This window comes from Marmota monax, unplaced genomic scaffold (assembly GCF_021218885.2).
Source record: "Marmota monax isolate L192 unplaced genomic scaffold, Marmota_monax_Labrador192_F-V1.1 WCK01_AAM20220418_F8-fsc00038, whole genome shotgun sequence".
NCBI lineage: Eukaryota > Metazoa > Chordata > Mammalia > Rodentia > Sciuridae > Marmota > Marmota monax.
In genome coordinates this window covers 8867124-8889295 of record NW_026692498.1, presented here as the reverse complement: position 1 = coordinate 8889295, position 22172 = coordinate 8867124, and the positions used below count along the sequence as shown (strand labels likewise).

At 44.9% G+C, this 22172-nt stretch overlaps 1 protein-coding gene across 1 annotated transcript; it reads left to right on the top strand.

Annotated features, from left to right (window-relative positions):
- Positions 1-2763: 2763 nt before the first annotated feature.
- On the top strand, positions 2764-21525 carry LOC124092698 (phospholipase A and acyltransferase 4; the record flags this gene model as incomplete). The annotated part of the gene is made up of 4 exons (XM_046444509.1): positions 2764-2835; positions 6796-6892; positions 19659-19927; positions 21312-21525. Coding segments are annotated over 4 exons (558 nt in total), but the record flags the coding sequence as incomplete, so codon positions are not given.
- Positions 21526-22172: the final 647 nt, after the last annotated feature.

Below are 22172 nucleotides of genomic sequence, written 5' to 3'. Positions count from 1 at the left end.
TTTTCGGGAACTTCAAAGAAACAAGGTCAGCCTTAACCGGTTCTGACTGCATCCTGTATTTATTTTTTGTTCAGGACTGATTTGATAAACCCGGGTTCAAAGTGGAACTCAAATGAAGGCTAGGCTGTCTCTAATCTGGAAATTTCAGTAGGATACCTGCAGTTGGTGTTCCAAGATTCATTCAGCATAGTTCTGGACTAGTTCTCTTGTTTATAAAGATGGTAAAGGAGAACCCCAGGATTTCTCTGAGATTTGGCCTTTATTTATTTTTCTTATCTTTATTATTTTTTAAATGTTTTAGCTGTAGATGGACACAATATTTTTATTATTTTTTTATTTTTATGTGGTGCTAAGGATCAAACCCCGTGCCTCACACATGCGGAGTAAGCTCTCTATCACTGAGCCACAATCCCAGCCGTTCTTATTATTTTTAAATTGCTCTATCATGATTAAGCATACAGTGGGACTCACTGCTGCATATTCACACATGCGCACAGCATCATTTGGTCTGTTTCATCCCCCACACCCCCACACCTTCCCTTTCCTCCCTTCCCCCCTCCCCTGTTCCCTCCCACTACTCGAGTGTTCTCTGTTTCATTTTCATGAGGTCCCTGCCCTTTCCTGTTTTCTCCCTAGCTTCCACATGAGTAAACACAGGACCCTTGACTTTCTGAGACTGGCTTATCTCCCTTAGCCTGTTGTTCTCAGTCTCAGCAACTTAATGAGGGAGGCCCTAAGCCACTGGATTTGGCCTCTATACCACTGCTGCCTCTTTTTCTGCTGTGACTACTGTATTTTTTTGTATTTCAAAGCAGAAGTAAAAGGACATCCTTGCCTTATTCCCAGTATTAAAGGGAAGACATTCAGCCTTTTTTCATTAGGTATGATGCTAATGGCACATTTTATGTGAGTTCTCTTTACCTCCATTCTTGTTTTTTGGATAGTTTTTGTCCGTTTGTTTGGGGGATTTTTGGTTTTGATTTTTGTTTTTTATTTTTGTTTTTTTGTACTGCAAATTGAACCCAGGGGCACTTAACCACTAAGCCCCATCCCCAGATCTTTATTATATTTTATTTAGAGACAGGGTCTCACTGAGTCGCTTAGGGCTTCACTAAGTTGCCAAGGCTGGCTTTGAACTTGTGATCCTCCTGCCTCAGCCTCCAGAGCCACTGGGATTACAGGTGTGCACCACTGAGCTCTGCTGGATAGTTTTTTTGTTTGTTTGTTTATTTGGTTTTTGTTTTTTTTTTTAACTTTGAATCCAGGTGTTGAACTTTGACAAATGCTTTTTCTTCACTAATTGATATGATTAAGTGGGTTTTCTTTTTCTTCTTTAGCCTACTATGTAGATTACATTGTCTCATTTTTTAATATTGAATTAAGCTTGTATCTCTGAATTAAGACTCATTATATCATGATATAAAATTGTGCGTATGTGTGTGCTGGGGATTGAAATCAGGGATGCTTTAACACTTTGTTACATCCCAGTTCTTTTTATTTTTTACTTTGAGACGGGGTCTCGCTAAGTTGCTTAGGGCCTTGCCAACTTGTTGAGGCTGCCCTTGATTTTGTGATCCTTCGGCCTCAGCCTCCCAAGTTGCTGGGCTTACAGGCCTGTGCTATCATGCCCAGCTTCTTTTTGTATGTTTATATTGTTGATTTTCATTTGAAAATAATGTGTTAAGGATTTTTGCATAATATTTATGAGTGATGTTGGTGTATAGTTTTGTCTTTTTGTGTTGTAAATGTCTGATTTTGTTATCAGGGTAATGTTGGCTTCATAAGATAAAGGAAGGGTGTCTCCCTCTCTTCTACTTTCTGGAAGTGATTATGACGGAAAGTATTGATTCTTCTTTTAAATTGGTTTCTTCTTCTCTCTCTTTTCTGTTCTACAAAATCCCCTATCCCAGCCTCTCAGAGGCAGAAAAGTCTCAGAGAGCATGGCATCACTTATTTGGATGCAAGGAGAATCAGATCATTAACACAGAAAAAAAAAAAACTGGTTTTTTTGTTTGTTTGTTTGTTTTTACTTCAAAAAGAAGTATTCTTAAAAGGTGAGTTTAGTCCCTCTGTGGCAGCAGGACTGAGGGAAAGTCAGTTTCTTCCCTGGGCCTCAGTTCCCCAACTGTGTGGTAAAGGCGGGGTTGGCCCTTCCCCTGGTGAGCACCCACACATGGCGGTGCTCCCTGGAGGGTGGTCCTGGGGTGGACAGGTGCCATGCAGGAAGGCAGGCCTCTCACTTGCCCTCTTCCTCCAAAATTTGCATCAGATGTTCTGACTCACTCACTGTTACAACTGGACAAATGAATCATTCACCTTTTCAGAGACTCATATCACCCCCAGGAAGTGTTCACACACCACCCTCCAGGGACTGGGAAGCTTTCTTGTTTATATTATTGTGCTGGTCCCTTGGTTTGGGGGCATTTCTCTTCTTCTTTTTAAAATAATTACCTCTTTCCCTCCAACTTGCGATGACCCTGACATCTTAACAAGAACTGGGGTGTCCGGGCAGGGCAGGCAGGGAGCTGTGGCCACTCGAGGGAGTTTTCTTGTAGGCCCATGAGGTGCAAATCAGGTCTTTCTGGTTATGGGGGCCTCGAGCTCACTTAGAGGCCTTGCTACTCGAGGTTTCTGGGGAGGGTTCACACTGGCCAAATCTGAAACTGTGTTGACCGGTTCCCGCCATCTGTACCCTGACTCTCTTGTGTTTCTGAACACCTGCTTCCCTCTCCTCCTGTTTCCTTCTGCTGACTGCTCTGGGGTTCGCTGGTCCACACGGGCTTCGGCCTTGGGCTGAATCACACCTCTGCTTTCCAGGTCTCCAGCTTGCAGACGGTAGGTAAGATCATGGGACTTCTCAGCCTCCATAATGGTACAAGCCAATTTTTCATGATGAATTTTCTCTCTCTCCCTCTTTCCGCATACACACACATATGCACACACACACACACACTCACAATTCATCATGTCACTCTCTAATATATACCAAAGTCTGTGTGTCCTCTCTACCTGCACCATTTCGCCTGTTTCTCTGGAGGACTTTGGCTAATACAGTCGTGTCTGGCAGCCAAGCTGTTCAAGGGAATGCAGGGCATGCTTTGACCCAGAGGACCCCACCTTCATTCCACCTGCTTTGATTTTTCCTGTGGATGTACCCACGGCTAGTCACTGTCCAACTCTTCCAGCCAGATATTTTTCGGGGTTCAGCTTCTGAATGACTTTGGAAAATGCACCTTGCTTTACACTGTTGCCCTTCTCCCACCTAATACCCTGTCCCCTCATGGTTGTGGATTATCTATTGTGGCCTTTGTGAAGTACCTCATCCATGTCCCTCATCAGCTTTGGGCTTGGTACTGGGACATTCGGACAATGACCAGTCAATGACCACATCTAGGTGGGAGTTTCAGATGAAATGGTGTGGCTGCACTCTGCTTCCTCCCCGTGTGCCCTTTGCCACGTTGTGTCCCAGGATGTGTCTCAGGCCATTCCTTTAACCTGCCTGGAGCCCAGAGGACAAACACAGGTGGTACACACCTGAACTTGACCTCTGCCCAAAGCCCAAACCTAGAGAGCCCAGAAGAATCGCAACTGACACATGCCCTCGTGCTATGTGAGTCAGAAATGAATCTCTTTGTTTGAAGTCCTGGAGATTTCAGGTTTGCCTGTTACCACAGCAAAAGCTGACTCAATAATCAGGGTGACAGTTGGGAGACATTGCGCTGACTTCACAGCAGCCCCTCCCCTGGTTGGGGATGGCAAGGCGAGAGAGGATTTTGGCTACTTAGGGGACAATATTTCTCTTCCTGTTTCTGGGCCAACTGATCGTACACTGTTAGTTCTCAGGCTGTGGCCATTTCTCGATGCCTGGCCAGTAAACAATTAACTCTGAGCAGAGCAGAAAGAACTGAAACTGAAACTCTCAGAGTTCACGCAAATGCATGTGCAGGTGGCTTCAGAATGGCTATGGTAAGTGGTTCTACAGTGAGTCGACTGCCCCCTGGAAAGACAATCCAGTTTGCTGGTCTCAGTGATGAGTACTAGCTTTGAATACACACATACATTCACACACACACACACTCACACGCATGCACACACACATATTTATTTATTATGTAATATGATAATTATATGTGTTTTATATAATAATTATATATAAAATATATAGATGTTATTTATATATTTTTCACACTAGGGATTGAACCCAGGGGCACTCTACCAGTGAGCTACATACCCAGCACTTTATATTTTTTACTATTTTGAGGTAGGGTCTTGCTAAGTTTCCAAGGCTGGCCTCAAACTCGAGATCCTCCTGCCTCAGCCTCCTGAGTCACTGGGATTACAGAGGTGCACCACCACATGCAGCTGTACTAGTTTTGATTTTGAAGTCTTGGATAACAATTCTGCTATTACATAAAAGTGAATTTTCCATGAGAGGCAATGAGTTCTTTTCCAGTGGACATCTCTGTTCTGTGTCCATGGGGCTTGATTATGGTCTTGGGCTGGGAGTGTGAGGGGAGACAGGTCCCTGCTCTAGAAGGCCCGTATCTGGCTTGGGGCCCTGGGCTCACACTCAGGCCACATTCAGCCTCGATTCTGGGCTCTAGCTGGTGAGCTAATCCTTACCTCACCTCCAGCTGCTGCTGGGATTAGGGTTTGGATCCTTCCAAGTCGCAGACATCATCCCCTCTGTCCCTCCTCTTCCCTTCACGGTCCTTTCCCCCCAGGTCAAGATGCTTCTTGCTTCACCCCTGTGCTCCGTGAGGTATGGAGTCCTAGCAACCTCGGTTTTCTGTGTCAGGGAAGTTCTAGGCAGGGCTTAATTCATCTCCGTGGGGTTCAGCTGAGTTCGTAGTTATTGGGAATGGACAGATCCTGGAAGGCCCCTGTCTTTATCCAGAGTAAGGGAGGTTCTGACCCAGTGGCCACACCCTGCCCTCTTTCCTCACCCAAGCAGAGGCCCACACTGGAATTCCAGCTCCACATCCTGTCCACAATGCCCCGGCCATGTCCTTGAACATTTTGAAGATGGAATGAAAAACCCCTCCTTCTTCCCAGATGGAGGCTCTCTGGCCTTGCTGTGGCCTGAGTGACGTGGCCACTTAGGCTGAGAAGCAGGAGGAGCTGGACAGGGGTCTGGCCCTGCTGATCCTCCACCTTCTCCTGTGCTTATTTCCTTTGCCCCATTCCAGGCCTGGCCTTTGGCTAGATCCTGGTGTTGACGGGAAGGAGGGGTGAGCACACAGGACCTGCTCCTGAGCTCAGAGGGCAGAGGGCACTCACACAGGTAGAGGGAACTGTGGCCCAGCCTGGTCCTTGCAGGGGGAGGGGAGGTTCCACGGCCTGGTGCCCAGAGAGCCAGGCTGGGCAGGTTGTGGGAGTGAGACCCAGACATGCTCAGCAGCAGAGGCCAGAGCGGGTGCTGTGATGAAGGGGAGGACAAGTCACTCAGTGGTCCTGGGGTTGGGCAGAGCCAAGGGAAGGTGAGGATGGTGAGGAAGTGCCCATCAGGAAGGCCTGCAGGCTGCCTGCAGTGGGCATCAGGTACCCTGACGTGAGAGGAAGTTCATGACCAGACGTGCCCACAGGCAGGCCCCTGTGGTTCTTGGGACTGGATGTGTAATGACAGGGACAGGAGATGGGGAGGCCAGTCAGAAGGCTGGGGTGAGAGGTCACAGAGGCTGGAATAGGAGATGGGCGTGGAAATGAATCAGAAGAAACTTCTGGAGTCTGCATTGGATGGACCTTGTGACTTTAAATTGGCTTGAAAAAGAGGGCAAAGTTGACCCCTCATCTCTGAATGGATGGAAGAGGGTTTGTCATCCACTGACGACAGGCTCCAAGTGGGAGAAAAGCTGAAATTTTCTCAAATTTTGAAGCTGCAGTGCCCAAGGTGGTGGGGGTGAGCGGAGAGAGGGAGGAGGAAGTGAGGAAGGCAGAGGGGAGTCAGGACACCGGGGAAGCAGACAGAGAAGGTAGAGAAGAGCACAGTCTTCCCCCTGATGATCTTGGGCAAGGCCCTCCTCCTCTCTGTTCCTCAGTTTCCTCATCTGTTCAATGGGATTCTTTGCCCTCCCTGGGTAGAGGGAACTGTGGCCCAACCTGGTGCTTGCAGGGAGAGGGGAGGTTGTGGGATCACAGTTATCCTAGGCTGAGAGGTCTTCTCCTTGCCTGGAGACAACCCCTCAGTGCTGGGAGTCAAATGGCCCCATAAGACCCCACTGTAAGGCTCCAAACCCATGAGGCTGTTGGTACTTTCATCTCACAGGTGGCATCTGTGAGGGCTAGGTGTCAGGTTGGAGGGAGGATGAGGTGCCTGATATTATCATGGAGGAGCACAGGACAGGAGGACGGATGAGGGCCTGAGAGTCCACCTGCAAAGGGCAGAGAGCTTGAGCCTCACCTTTGCAGTATTCCTCCCTCATCAGCAAAGGTGCTGCTACGTTTAACAGTACGTGGGCACTCTTAGGAGCACAGGTACAACACACCTGCACGTGCACATCTGCGTCCTCAGTGCACACACACTTGACACCCACCCAGACAAAACTCCCTCTCCCAATCCACAAGGGCATGTTCCAGGCTTCCACAGTGAAGGTCCCCCATGGAGGGGAGGGAGCCCTACAAAGTGGCAGTGGGGCTGTGGATACCAAGGGACACAGGGGCTCTTTCCTCCACACGTTCTCACCAGGTGACCAACAGGAGGAAGGAGGAGCCCCCTGGCTGAGCTTCTGCTCCCCAGTGGAAGGTTCCCCAGGTGCCTGGAAGCCTGTCTAACTTTCTCTGGCTTTTCTCTTTCAGCCCAAACCTGGAGATTTGATTGAGATTTTTCGGTTTGGCTATCAGCACTGGGTCGTCTATGTTGGAAATGGTTATGTGGTCCATCTGACTACCCCAAGTAAGTCCAGTTGAAAATGCAATTTCCAGAATACTTTGGAATAACACAATGAGAACCACTGAAAGGCAGATGAGCAAGGGAAATGAGAGTGGGGACACCCATTCCAGGGGAATGCTAGGCGAGGTTGTGCATGTGTATGTCCCGTGGGGTAGGAGCAGTGGATTCCCTCGGTCCTGCCAGAACAGGAAAGGAGCCGTTGGCTCCTTCAGTGAAATGGGTTTTCTAAGTATAGGATTATGTCATCTGCAAACAGTGATAATTTGACTTCTTCCTTTCCTATTTTTCTCCCTTTTATTTCCTTTTCTTGCCTAATTGCTATGGAAATTAGTACTTGTACCATGTTAAGTAGAGGTGGTAAGAGCAGACATCCTTGATTTGTTCCAGATTTTAAAGGAAACATTTTCAGTTTTACCCCATTTACTATGATGCTGGGCTGTGGTTTTCTATCTTATTCCTTTAAGATTCAGGGTAAGGCCCTTCAATTCCTACTCACCCCAGTGTTTTTATCATGAATGGGTACTGAATTTTGTCAAAGGTTCTCTATCTATAAAGATGGCTATGTGATTTTTGTCCTTAATTCTATTTGTGTCATGAATTAATTTGTTCATTTGCATATGTTCAAACATCCTTGCATCTCTGGATGACTCCAACTTGATTGTGGTATACAATCTTCTTCATGTGTTTTGGAATGTGGTTTGCTAATATTTTATCAAAGATTTTTGGATCTAAATCTTTTAGGGATATTGGCCTATAGTTTTCTTCCTTTGATGTGTCCTTATCTGGTTTGGGCATTGGGGTGATATTGGTTACATAGAATGACTTTGGAAGTGTTCCACCCCTTTCTATGTCATGAGATAATGTGAGAAGTATTGACATTTGTTCTTCTTTAATGGTGTGCTATTCAGCTGAGAATCCATCTGATCCTAGACTTTTCTATGATGAAAGACTTTTTATTACTACTTATAACTCATTGCTTGTTATTATTTTTTAATTTGTTATTTTGAGTTATATATAACAGTAGAATGTATTTTGACCTATCATACATACATGGAGTATAACTTTCCCATTATTGTGGTTATACAAGATGTCGAGTTACACTGGTCATGTATTCATGTATGAACATAGGAAAGTTATGTCCAATTCATTCTACTGTCTTTCCCATTCCCACCCTCTCCCTCTTTTCCACTCCACCCATCCAATCCTGTGACCCTCCACTCCTCCCCCCCTCCCTCCTCCTCTTGTGAGTCATCATCCACATATTAAAGAGATCATTTGACCTTTGATTTTGAGGGATTGGTTTATTTTACTTAGCACAATAATCTCCAGTCCCATTTATTTACTGGCCAAGTGTCATAATTTCATTCTTCTTTATGGCAAAGTAATATTCCATTGTATATGCATACCACATATTTTCTTTATCCATACATCTGTTGAAGGGCACCTAGGTTGGTTCCATAGCTTAGCTATTGTTTCATTGCTTGTTATTGGTCTGTTTAAGTTTTCTTCTTGATTCAATTTTGACAGGTCATACTTGTTTAAAAGAAACAAGAGGTAATTCTAATTACCTCACCTCTGATATGACCTCACATTTTTCTCTAGAAGCTTTTCAAATTGTATCCTTTCTCTGTATGTTAAGCATTTTAATTATAATGTGTCATGGAGAGTTCTTTTTTGATTCTGTCTATCTACAGTTCTGAATGATTCCTGCATCTACACGTCTATCTTATTCCTAAGGTTTAGAAACATTTCTGCTATTATTTATTTCACTGAAATGTGTCTTAATGCCATTAGCCTCTATCTCCAGGACCTCTTTAGTTTCAATGACTCATAAATTTGGTCTCTTAATGTTGGCCGAGTTCTCCTAATCAGGCTGTTGGTGGTTGTTTATTGTCTTGTCTCCAGTACTGCCTGAATGGCCCAGCTGAGAGCCTGTCTCCTGTGTGGTCTACTCTATTAGAAACTTTCACCTGGATGTTGTGTTTGATGCATTGTGTTTTTCATTTCCAAAGTTTCTGCTTGGCTTTTTTTCAGTATCTCTATTTCTTTTCTGTACTTCTCATTCATATCCTGCATTGACTTCCTTAACTCATTTAGTTGTTTTTCTGTGTCCTCTTGGGATTCATTGATCATTTTTATAACCATCCTTTTTAATTCTTGGTCTGGTATTTCATCTACTTCAATAACGTTAGAGTCAGTTGCTGGTGAATTGTGAACTTTAGGAGATGTCATGTTGGGGTGTTTTTTTTTTCAAATTTCATGTATTCTCATGTCTATCCTAATGTTGGTCTCTTAATGTTGGATTTTGTGCATCTGTGGAGACACACAGTCTTCTCTTGGCAAAGTATTCTGGAATATCAGGGTTGGGTTTTGTGGATTTTTCAACCTATTTCCAAGTGGGTTTTGTAGTATGGCTTCCCTACTATTCCTCTGGCGATGATTAGTATACTTTGACGTGTGCATTGTGTCAGAACCAGAGGGTCCCACTTTCCTGGTAGGTGTCACAAGAGTGGGGTCCTTCTTGTAGATCTAGCAATTGTGTTGTGTACAACAGGGTAGGTGGGTGCACCCTCTGGGACTTTTCCTATTCACTTAACAATTCTGTGTATCCTACAGGGACAAAGGAGTGGTGTAGACTGGGGCCCCTTGTAGGTGTGGTGTCCACAGTGTTTGTGCTATTCCTTTTTTGCTGAGGAGTGGACATCCATGAGTGGGAACAGAGAGCCCCCCCCAACCAGATATTCCTCCTTGGGGCCTGGCTTGGGGGTTTTTGTTCACCTCTTCCTTGTATTAAAGTATCACTGAAACTTGCACGTGGTTATTTTGTGTGCATCATCTCTTCACTGGGTTTTGGGTTTTGTACTGTCCCCATAGTGTCCCAGCGCCTCACAGAAAAGGCAGAAACAAACAACAGCAAACAGTGAACAATACAGAGCATTAAAATAACTGAATAAATACCTAGTGCTTACTATGCCAGCCACAACAGCAATTACCCAGAAACAGAAACAGCAGGGTGAGCCGTTGCCAACAGCAACAACAAGGAGCAGCCATGAACTAGATCTGACATTAAACAAAGAGCAGGCGTCCACCACCCCATCCACAGAACCAATAAGCACGACAGGAGTGGTGGGGGGAGGGATTAAATAAACCCAATAGTTCCCTGGGTGTGATGGTGCACGCCTGTAATCCCTGCAGCTCAAGAGCCTGAGGCAGGAGGATCGTGAGTTCAAAGCCAGGCTCAGCAACTGTGGGGCGTAAGCAACTCAGTGAGACTCTGTCTCTAAATAAAATACAAAATAGAACTGAGGATGTGGCTCGGTGGTCCAGTGCCCCTGAGTTCAATCCCCAGTTCACCCACCCACCCCCCCAAAAAACCCAATAGTTCTAAAGGATGGTAAATACAGGTCATTAAGAGAAAAGAAATAGGGCTGGGGATGTGGCTCAAGTGGTAGCGCTCTTGCCTGGCATGCGTGCGGCCCAGGTTCGATCCTCAGCACCACATACAAACAAAGATGTTGTGTCCGCCGAAAACTAAAAAATAAATATTAAAAATTCTCTCTCTCTCTCTTAAAAAAAATTTTAAAAAGAGAAAAGAAATATGAGAGGGAGGCAGAAGAAATCTAGAATATTCAAAATGTGAACAGGGACAGCAAAAGCGATGCAGCGAGTGATGGCGATAAAGAAGGAGGAGGAGAAGTGAAAGAAGAAAACAAAATAGAGAGGAAGAGAACAAAAAGAAAAGAATTAATTGGCTGTTAGAGGAAGATGAACGCAAAGAAAGGAAAACAATTTAAAAAAAAAAACAAAATAAACAAAACCCCCCAAACCTCAAAACACAAAGAAAACTTACAAACAAAAAAATGTTAAAAATGAGAAAAAAAGAAACAAGTATATTTGTGTGTGTTTATCCATGAACCAATCAGCATAACACACTCACACTCTCTCACACACACACACACACACACACACACACAGAAGAGAATGAAAAATGAAAGAATTGTCTCCACTGGAGTGGTCAAACTGTCAGCAAGGATGGTGTCCCCTGGCTACACACAATTGCCCTTCTTTGCATTTCTTGTTGCTGTACAGACCCCTTGGAGAGAGAGGAGGGGCTGGGAACTCCTCTTTTTGTGCTTCTCGCTGAGCTGCCTGCTGGAGCGGCCTCCACTACAGCTGCTGAAACAGCGCTCAGCTTCCCTTCTCACCAGTAGGGGGCAGGATGGAGGGGAAAGGACTGATGATTGGAGTTTTGTCCCGCAGACCAGGTCCACGCACTCGCAGGGTGGGGCTGCTGCAGAGCGCTACAGGGGAAGTTGCAGTGACTGGGGTTCAGCTCTAACCCAGCTTTGTGGCTTTGTTGGTGGTCTTTGCTGTGGAGAGATTAGATCAACACGCCACTAGAGCTGGGCAGATGCTGATGGTGGCTGGGGCTTCCAGAGAATTCTCCTAGTGGAGTGGGGAAGAAACCCTCCACAGGTCTGCACACCCCACCACCCATGAATGTGGGCTTCCCAGGCTCAGTCCCTGAGTGCAATCACTCACCTATTCTGTTTCCTGAGCCTCTTCCTCTGGTCACTCGGAGGGAAAGCAAGTTGCAGTCCTTTTCGTATCTCTGCGCGAATCCCCTGAGTACAACCTTCTCCGTGTCTGCCTTAGTCACATTCTGCTAGTACACCCTGGGCCACCCAGCAGGCTCCTGCCAGGTCAGCAGGGATATTTGCTAGCATCTCCCAGGATCCTTAGCAAGTTGCCATGCGGCTGCCTCGAGAGGGCTCTTTGCCTCTGTTGTCCATTTGCCACTTGAGAAACAGAGCACATTTCCAACACCAGGTCGGACTGCTTTTCCGTTCTACAGGTTCTTCTGTGCTGGATTTGTCCCCTGGGTCTCTCTCTCTCTCTCTGTTGTCCCTCTCCTCTGCAGTGACCCAGTTCTGCTGCCACTTCCACAACCAGCTTGGCTCCACTGTACTTGTTCTCGTCCTTTGTTCAATGAACCTAAATTTCTGGGTCTCTAAGAGGCTCCGACTGTCTGGGAGTCAATTCCAGTGAATTCCTTCTTTCACCCAACTTGCTGAGAAGCGGCATTCCCACTGCTGGATCCCGAGCCCCCGAGCAACTGGAACTGCAGCCTTCCTCTAATCTGCCACCTTGAGTTTTGCTGATGACTTATTTAACTCTTGGAATAGATGCAGCTGGATAGCAAAGCCCGTTAAGAGGAGAAATCAGGAGGCAGATGTAAGATAGTTGGTGAAAGAAAAAAATCAGATGCTGGAATAAGACTGCCAAATGAAGTGCAGACTGGCTCCTGATCTCAAGGGCAATGCCACCATAACCACAGCTATTCTATTTTCACGATATTTGCATGCACAGGCCTCGTTGCCTCACTCTCAGAACAATATATTGCCATCTTATCAGCTTTTCGCAAGAGATCACCTCCCTGAGCAAAGTTATAAAAATGCCTGAATTGATGGTAAATGGTAAATCGATTAATCCAGATAACACTTTAGAGGAATGGTAAGACAGCACTTGGGAGTAGGGACACAGACTGCTTCCCAGGCTGTGGATACCTTTCAAAGAGGATTTTCTTTAGAGGATTCTGAGTGCAAACATCAGGCTCAAAATGGAAATGGAAGGAGGGGAGGAGCATGCCTAATCATTAGGCTTATTAGCGGCTATCTCTAAAAAATCAGGACACACCTTAGGACGGACTTTGGACTCCATCCAGAGCTCTTCTGTGATCCTAGGTGCCCAGAACTGTACTAGGTCATTAGACAGAAGACACTGGCACCAAGAATTCCCTAAAGTCAGAGCTCAGCCCAGGGGAAGGAACCCGACCTCTAGGGCTTGGGAGAAGCGATTTCACATCCTGATTCTAATACTTTCCTTAGCACAGAAAAATCTGATAATTTCTCTCTGGGTCCAATAGTGCTTGTTAAATGGAGATCATATTTTCCATTGAAAATCAAAAAGGAGATTCAATCTAGTCGGGTATGAAAAACCAGCACAGCATCATATCTGGCAAATGGTGACTAGTGAAACCAACTTGCTCTCCTTCTGAACACACAAGCATACAAAGATGACCAAATAAGAAACACTTCATCACCATCACTTGTAATAGTCAAATACCTACATGACCAGCAAGAGGGTCCACCATGCGGCCTGCGCAATGGTTTCATTAATGAGGTTCTTGGCATAAAGTTAGCTAGAAGAGATCGAAATAAAACACACAGACTCAGTTACCTTATTTGTATTGCCAGGTCCGAGATGGCTCCCCTCTCTGGCTCCAACCTCTAACCGCCCAGCAGGGCAGCAAGGATTACTCAGGGCTAGCAGGAGAGAGAGAGAGTGGACACGCCAGGGAGTAGCCTTTTATTGGGGAACAAGAAATTCAGGGGATAATTCCATCCAATGAAGGTTGAGGGGGGACTGCACTCCAAGGTCAGGGTCAGTGATTGGGCCCCCGGGGTCAGTGGTCAGTCACACCCCCACATGGACGGGTTCTCTCATCAGGAGAGGGCCGGGAAAATTCCGACACAGCCAGAAGCCACAGACCCAAACCGGGAGTCACCCAGTCACGCGTGAGGATGGCTTCCCACATATTCCCCCTTTCTATTCTTAAAAATGAGGCGGCGGTTCACTCTTTGGAGTTTCTGTATTCTTGTTCCGAAGACTCGCCATCCTATAATTACAACACAAAAGAGAATTAACAGCAAAGAGAATAATCCAATAATGTACCAGGCCGAGTGTTTAAGAATATTTCCAGGGTTGAATCCATTCAACTCCTTTAATATTTGGTTTGCCAGAGAAGAAGGATCTGAAAAATCAGCTCTATTATTTTGAATGTCTTGGATATGGTGATGAAGTTCCAGAATATCTTGGATATGGTGATGAAGTTCCAGAATATCCAAGCTATTATTACTATTTTGCCAAATACCTAACAAATGGTTTTTAACCTTCTCCCAGTCCCAGAGAGAAGCATTGTACTTGGCAGCTGTAACAGACACATATTTATAATTTGCATGGCATTTAAGCCTTTCTTTAAATTTTAAAGCTGAAAGTTCATTACCTATGTCTATAACAGTCGCCTCTAAGGCGTTTAATTTAGTCTCAATCCTTTCATCAATATTTACTTGATTACGCAGAGCTTTGGAAGTATTTTGAGCTAAATTATTAAGAAATTTTGCATGCTGAATATTCTGAGACAATGTCAGAGACGCAGAGACAGTTGAGGCAATAAAGGAGACTAGCGCCAAAACACCAACAATTATAACTCCAATAGCACGTTTAGGTCTTGCTAACTGGGCATGAATTTGCTGCAAGACTTGTAAACCAGTATCAGCATACCATGGCTCTGAAATATTAGCAGGCAATAAAACCAAAGAGGGCTGATGAAGTATCAGCACTCCTTTTCCTCCATTATACCTAGTAATACAATTGGTTAGGTTGCATTTATTACAAGTAACAATATATCTGTCATCTATCCATTTAACTTTTACATTTCCAATAATTAAAACATAAAGAGATTGGACACGGGCACGTAAGCCATAGCAAGATCCCTCTTTACAGTTCTTGCCAACAAATTTTGGTAAAGGTTTGTCTGTGAAATGTAAGAATTCTGAGGCAGCAATTAAACGCCAAATATCTTTCTGAACACCTCCTTTACTATAAGTCAAAATATTACTAACAAATCCTGCAGGTGTCATAGCAGAATTTCTTCGTAATTGTCTTTTATCAATTTTTGGAGACCAGTCTAAAATATACCCACTATCTTTAGACACCTTATGTTGTACACGAAAGGTATTTACACAATCCATCCATCTAGGAAAGGTGCCAATCTCAATTGTAGAACTATTTGGACAGTGGGGTATCCGTGGAGGTTTTGCAGAAATGACTGGCTTGTTATGGGAAAGTCCCATCTTAATTACTGATCTAGTATAAGGTCTTAAGTCCCCATAAATAGAATTATTTGTCAGTCTAGGTCTACCAATCGCTGTCTTTTCTTCTAATGATACTTTCAGACAGCCAGCATGTTTATCGTGTGACCAACACAAGGTAATTGGGTACTGTAGCCAGAATAATTAAATCTAGTCACATGATTGGGAGTAATATGAGTATCTGTAAATCCTCCCATCATGAATGAGTCATTAGTAAATACTGGAATAGATTCTCCAGTCCACACAGCTGGGTGTACCTGGGGTGGATCTGGGAAATATGTCCAGTAAGTGTCTACTTGATCCCCCTTTACCTGACAGCCCAGCAGGGCAATTACTGTTGCTACCATCATCACTGGGGTCCTGTTCTCTCCTAGGTGTCGAAGTATTCGGGAAGCCTGGGTTGTTAGCTTCTTCACGTCTTCCCATGAAATCAGCTTTTCGGCTGGGTCAATCTGGTCTTTCTTCATCCTTTTCCGATATCTCATCCTTCTGGATAGGGGCTCCTATTTTGGGGAGTCATAAACCTATTCCCCCCTTTTAATTTTTGTAATTGAAGCTTAATAGATAAATGAGCTTGTTCCACAATGGCTTGGCCTTGAGGGTTATAAGGAATTTCTGTTTTATGATTAATTTTAAACTCTTGGCAAAATTGTTGAAAAGAAGAGCTTACATAAGCTGGAGCATTATCTGTTTTAATCTGCATAGGGCACCCTAAAACAGAAAAAGCTGCTAAGCAATGAGAAATTACATGTTGAGTATTTTCCTTAGTACGTGCTGTGGCAAAAATAAATCTAGAATAAGTGTCCACTATGACATGCACATAACATTGTTTACCAAATTGAGGAATATGAGTTACATCCATTTGCTGTATTTGATTTGGTTTTAATCCACGGGGATTTACCCCTGATGGCAGAGATGGAGTGTGAATAACACACTTAGGGCATTGACTTACAATCTGTCGAGCTTGTTCTCTAGTAATATTAAATTTTTTACGTAAGCTAGAAGCATTTTGATGATGCAAGGAATGGGAAGCTAGTGCACAGTCATATGAAGACATCTGTTGACAAAAAGTTACTAATTTATCAATCTTGTTATTACCTGAAACTAAGGGTCCTGGAAGATTAGTATGAGCCCGTATGTGCCCTATGAAACATGGGTACTTTGGCATTAGCACTGTCTTTTGTAAATTATGAAATAACTCAAATAACTCTTGTGATGAAGTATACCCAATAACTGAAGTTTCAATATTTTTAGTAACTCCGACTGCATATAAGCTGTCAGAATAAATATTAATAGGCTCATTTGAAAAGTAATTTAAGGCACAAATCAGAGCTTGAAGCTCTGCTCTTTGGGCAGAAGTATAAGAAGTTTGTATTACCTCTGTGTGAACACGACTATAAAAACCTGCTTTACCTGAGTTAGAACCATCCATGAACACTGATAAAGCTTCATCTATAGGATGTGCATGTACAATCTTTGGAAAAATAAGTGACGTTAATGATGCAAATTGTATAATCTTATCACGAGGATAATGGCTATCTATCTGGCCAGGAAAATCAGCAAAAGCTATCTGCCATGAGCTAGAAGTTTGAAAAAGCCAATTAGTCTGTTGAATAGAAAATGGAATAATTATGATATCAGGCTCAGATCCAATTAATTGTAAAATCTTAGTTCTACCTTTAATTACTAATTGAGCTATAGAATCATGAAAAGGAATTAATGTCTTTTGAGGAGAGTGGGATAAATAAATCCACTCAATAACTCCTAATCTTTGCCATATGGCTCCTGTTGGGGTATGCTCAGTTGGAAATATTAATAAGTACACTATTTCTTTAGGATCAACTCTAGTAAGCTGTGCATTTTTAATTGCATGTTCAACTCTCCTTAAAGCCATTCTAGCCTCTAAGGTTAGCTGACGTGGAGAGGTTGGAGAAGGATTTCCTTGTAATATCTGAAATAGAGGACTTAATTTAGAAGTAGTTAGTTTTAAGGATGGCTTCAGCCAATTAACATCTCTTAAAAGCCTTGAAAATTATTAGGGGTTTGTACGGAAACTGTTTTGCTCCAGTAAAATTAAAGATGGCGGCCCCCATGGTCGGCGCGATGACGTCACATTGCGCGACCACCTACTTCCTCATTCTCGCCCCGGGGGCGGGCCGACCGGAAGTTTGTGTTCAGCCAGGCGGAAATGATGACAAGAAGGCGGGCTCATCTGCGCCATCTTGATCTACCACATGGGGCTGATCCCTGTGATATCTATTATCGCCAGTAGATGGAGCCCTGAACTTAAAATTGCACATGCCACACTCCCGCGCAAAATGATTATTTCTCCCGCAAATGTAACATTTTCCGCGAGGTTTTCGTACTAAATCCTGTGGTTTCAAAGTTTCTTTTATTGCTGCAGCTAGGGCCACCGTTTGTAAATGAGTAGAGTCTATGTCAGAACATAGGCTAATAAACTCGGAAACTGTCCCTTTTTTACCGTGCTAAGAATATCCTGACCGTATTTATTTGCGTTTTCGAATGCCAATTGCCTAACAATGAACTCACTCGCTCCCGAGTCCCCGATTGACCTGTTTGCAGCCTGGTACAACCGGGCTACGAAATCTGAGTAAGGTTCACTCGCACCTTGCCTGATTTTGGTAAGAACTAAATTGGATTGGTCCTTGGGGACAATCTGCCTCCAGGCACGTTTTGCACAATCAGTTATTTGATTGTATACTACAAAATCATAATTTAACTGTCTTTCTAGGTCAGTAAATTCACCTGTCCCTAGAAACATTTCTACTGGCATTTCTATATCCTGTCTTTTGTTCTTTTCTGCCTGTTCAGTACAAAAATCAGTCCAATAAGTCCTCCAGAGTAAGAAATCACCCCCGCTCAGACAAGATCTGGCTAAAGAAATCCAATCGCTAGGAGGAAGGAGTTGTGAGCAAATATTTTCTATCAGGCTCTGTACAAAAGGCGAATTTTGACCATACGTCTCACATGCACTTTTTAGTTCCTTAATGGTTTTAAATGGGATTACAGCATGAACTCTAACCCTCTGATCTTGCTCATTAACTTGCTCAAAAACTGGAAAAAGGTGAAAACCGCTAGTATCCTCCCCATCTTCCTGTGCTTTCTTAATACCTCACTGGAACGGGGTAAGAAAAGTCATTGTTACTCCAGCGTACCTGTTAAATTTTGTCCTTTTAGCAGGTACCGGCCGAATTCCAATAGCCTGGGCAGGCGGTGTTAAACGCAGCCTGTTAAGATTTCTCTGTAAGTCCTGAATTTCAATGTCTGATTCTTCTCCCTCAGATTGCGAGTCATGGTCAGACTCTGCACTATCGCCATTTTGAATTTGGGTTTCTAAACCACGTGGCGGAGAAGAACTCTGAGCCCCTCTAGGAATCTCTTCCGGATTTTCCTCTGCAGGAAGATCCTCTACCTCTTCCAGAGGGCTTTCTAAGATCTCGGAGGTTTGTCCTCTATGATATCCGTCCCTAGAATATCCCTGCGGGCTAGTCTGGTCTTGTAAGTTTAAAGTCACATTCCTAATCTTCGGTTTGGCCCCTAGCATCTCTGTTTTTAAATGGCTTAAGGGAAAAGGAATTAACTTAGCCTCAGGCGGATTTTCCATTTGAATAGACTTAATAGCCCTTTGCAAGCCTTTTAACAGGTCTTCAGGGGGCCACGAACTTTGACCCATATACTCAAAAAGGCAAACTTCTAGAGCCGTCCAAGTTTTCTGAATACTTTCTATGCCTCCAGGTAGTTCATTAGAAAAATAAACCTTTTGTAACTTTCTTCCTAATTTCTCCCAAGTAAATAAATTTGGAGACTCTTGTTCACAAAACCAAGGACAATATTCACCTACAATCTTTAAGAATTGTAATAACTGAGCTTTCTTTATCTGTTTTCCTTTCTGATTAATTATACTGTCTAAAATAGTCAGATACATTTCCTTATCCGTAGAAGTTGAATTTCCCATTTTAATTAATTTAACGTCTCTTTCCTTCAATAGCTCCAGGTACTTTTGTGACTCTAAATTGTCACCACTTCCTTTATCTTTATCTTTATAGCCCGCTCCCACTCAATCTAACTAATCTAGAATGCCCCCCTCGTGGGCGCCAATTCCACCATGCGGCCTGCGCAATTGTTTCATTAATGAGGTTCTTGGCATAAAGTTAGCTAGAAGAGATCGAAATAAAACACACAGACTCAGTTACCTTATTTCTATTGCCAGGTCCGAGACGGCTCCCCTCTCTGGCTCCAACCTCTAACCGCCCAGCAGGGCAGCAAGGATTACTCAGGGCTAGCAGGAGAGAGAGAGAGTGGACACGCCAGGGAGTAGCCTTTTATTGGGGAACAAGAAATTCAGGGGATAATTCCATCCAATGAAGGTTGAGAGGGGAATGCACTCCAAGGTCAGGGTCAGTGATTGGGCCCCCGGGGTCAGTGGTTAGTCACACCCCCACACTGACGGGTTCTCTCATCAGGAGAGGGCCGGGAAAATTCCGACACAGCCAGAAGCCTCAGACCCAAACCGGGAGTCACCCAGTCACGCGTGAGGATGGCTTCCCACAAGAGGGGATGGACATACAAAGGATGCACTTGCTCATGTAGAATACCGTGGCCACCACTGACAATCACAACGTCCACTGACTTGAGGAAATTCTCATGTCTTATTAACATAAAAACAGCAAAATCTGTGGGTCCTTCACTCACATTGGTGAAATGATAAACCAAAAGCTCAACAGCAGATTCCTTCTGTCCTTTCTTGTCTTACGCGCATCTCTCTGTGCCTCACTTCCCTCTTCAGCTCCCAATGAGCATGTCTCTGATTGCAGGTAAGAACCCTACAGGTGGCTCCTCCAGCCCCTTCTCTGTCCAGGGAGGCAAGGCAATGGTGAAACGGGAGCAGCTAGAGGATGTGGCACGGGGCTGTTCCTATCAGATCAACAACTACTTGGATGACATGTACCAACCACTGTCTGCAGAAAAAATCATCAGTTATGCTGAGAAGCTGATTGGCAAGGAGATATGGTACAACGTTCTGGGCTGGAACTGTGAGCACTTTGTCACCCATCTGAGATATGGCAAGTCCCACAGTGAGCAGGTAAGACTCTGTGTGGGTGATCTGTCTATTTTGGAGGGGGCGGGTGCTTGGGTAGGGCTGAGTGGGCTTTGTAGCCAGAGGGGAGAATCACCATGAGTGATGTAAACATGTTCTTTTCGAGACCTGTGGGCTGGGAGTCAGGATGTCTGTTCTCAAACCCCAGATCTGCTGCTAATCCACAGGGGGTCTTTAGGGAGGTCACCTCCCCCTCTTGGCCTCAGTTTCCCATGTGCAGAGGAAAGGATGGATCAAGGACTTCAGAGGGCCTGGCCAGCTCTGGTGTGGGCTTCTTCACCTCTGAGAGACACCCCAGAAATAGCTCCTAAAGCCCTGTGAACCCATAGGAGAGTCTGGGGATACCCAGAAGCATGACATTTTTATTGAGCTCCCAAATAGCACTCAGGCAAGCGGCATTCAAGCCTCATGGATCTGCAGCAAGAGCTAGGGAACATTTTTACAATAAGATCTGTGTCCAGCTGCCATTCCTTACCCCTCCACAGCCCTTCAACTTTGTTGCCCTTAGACACATTGCTAAGGAGCGGCAGACTGGATTCAAACCCCAGCTGTTTGTAACTGGAGTGCTGCCTCTTATTGCCACATTATGGCACCTCCAGGACCCCAGGCCTGACTCATGGGGTGGATGGGAGGCCTTCATGTGACGGATATGAAGGCAGGAGGAGCAGATCTGGGAGGTAAACCAAGAGTTTTATGTGGTGACAGGATGCTTGAAGTGTCCCATGGACATCCAGGTGGAGCTGTGGAGAGGAGTCAGAGGTTAGGACTGAGGTGAGCCGAGGCAGAAGTTTCCCGGCTGCACTTGTGAACAGTGCACCGCTGGTGTCTGAGGTTTCCTCTGTCTCTCTTCAGCTCCTACCTTGGTCCTCTCTCTGCAGGGGTAAAGCTCAGGTAGAGCCCAGACTAGAAAACTGGCTCCAGTCTGACCCCAGATCTCTGACCCCAGGAAGCCAGACACAAATGCTCTTGCTGTCTGCCTCAAATCAGGAACAAATGTCCTGATCCAGGAAACTGACTCACCAGGGTTCCATAGGCCCATTATCAGGATGAACCCAGATAGGCCCAACACGAAGAAGTAGCCATAATTCAGGAAATGGAGACCTCAGGACTGAGTGATCTGGGCTGACCAGGGGAAGGGAGAGAAGAAGATGAGGTGGGTCCCCCTCCCCTGGGAGACAGGACAGTGAGTAGGGCCTCAGGAAGACAGGACAATGACTGGGACCTCCAGGTCTTTGGGGAGGGTAAAGGAGGATGCTACAAGAGCTGTTTGCTTTGCAGGTGGAACTTCTCATAATGGGGACAGAATAGCCCTCTGTTATTCAGGATCCTGAGCACAGCTGAAGAGGAATTTTTTTTTTTTTTCCTTGAGGAGCAGACACCAAGAAACAGTGAAAACTTGAAGCAGCCACAGAAATCTTGTGCCAGAAGTGACTGTGGAGACTCCAGTCGAGACGGACCTCACCACCCACCAGCTCCTCTGATCTCCTGATCCCCGCTGTCTGCATGGCAGCCCTTAGCCCCTCCCCTTTCTCGCTAGCCCTCCCTCATGGCTAAAGGAGAATCAATAAATGTGTTTATCCTTCTGTGCTGTGTGATGTCTGAAAACCAGAAAGGAGGAAAGTAACTGACTGAGCACCTGTTGGGTGGTTCCAGCAACTTCCAGCTTTGTAACCTTGGGGAAAGTGCTCGACCTCGGGGCTGACTTCCTTCCTCTGTAATATGGGACAATGAGCTGCTTGGGGAGCATCCTACTCAACAGCTGGGTAGTATGGTTTGAAGGGTTTTAGCAAAGGCGAGGGAGGCACAGTGGCCTGTGCCCATCCTGAAGGAGGGATGGTCAGAGTGGAAGCAAGAGATCAGAGGTGGGGGGTCCCCTCAGCGTTTCCTCTTACCCTCAGGGCAGATGTTGGCACCCACAGGTTGCCCCCTTTATACATTCCCTTTTAGTTTTTCTCTCTGGGCAGGACCAGTCAGGCTCTTTCCTTGAGACTTTTCTAGAAGATAGCATGCTCAGTCTCTGTGCACATTTCCCAAGTGCCTGAAAAATAAAAATAAAAAGGATTGAGGCTAATTGCCCCCTGAAATCTCCTCAGGAGGGGCACTGTGCTGAATAGGGTGGTTACTGTATTTACCTCTGATCACCAGATATTTTTCTAGTGAGCACACTGAATATTGGGGATGAGTTTTTCTTGGAAATATTAAGGACTTGATAACCAGCATAATCAGAGAC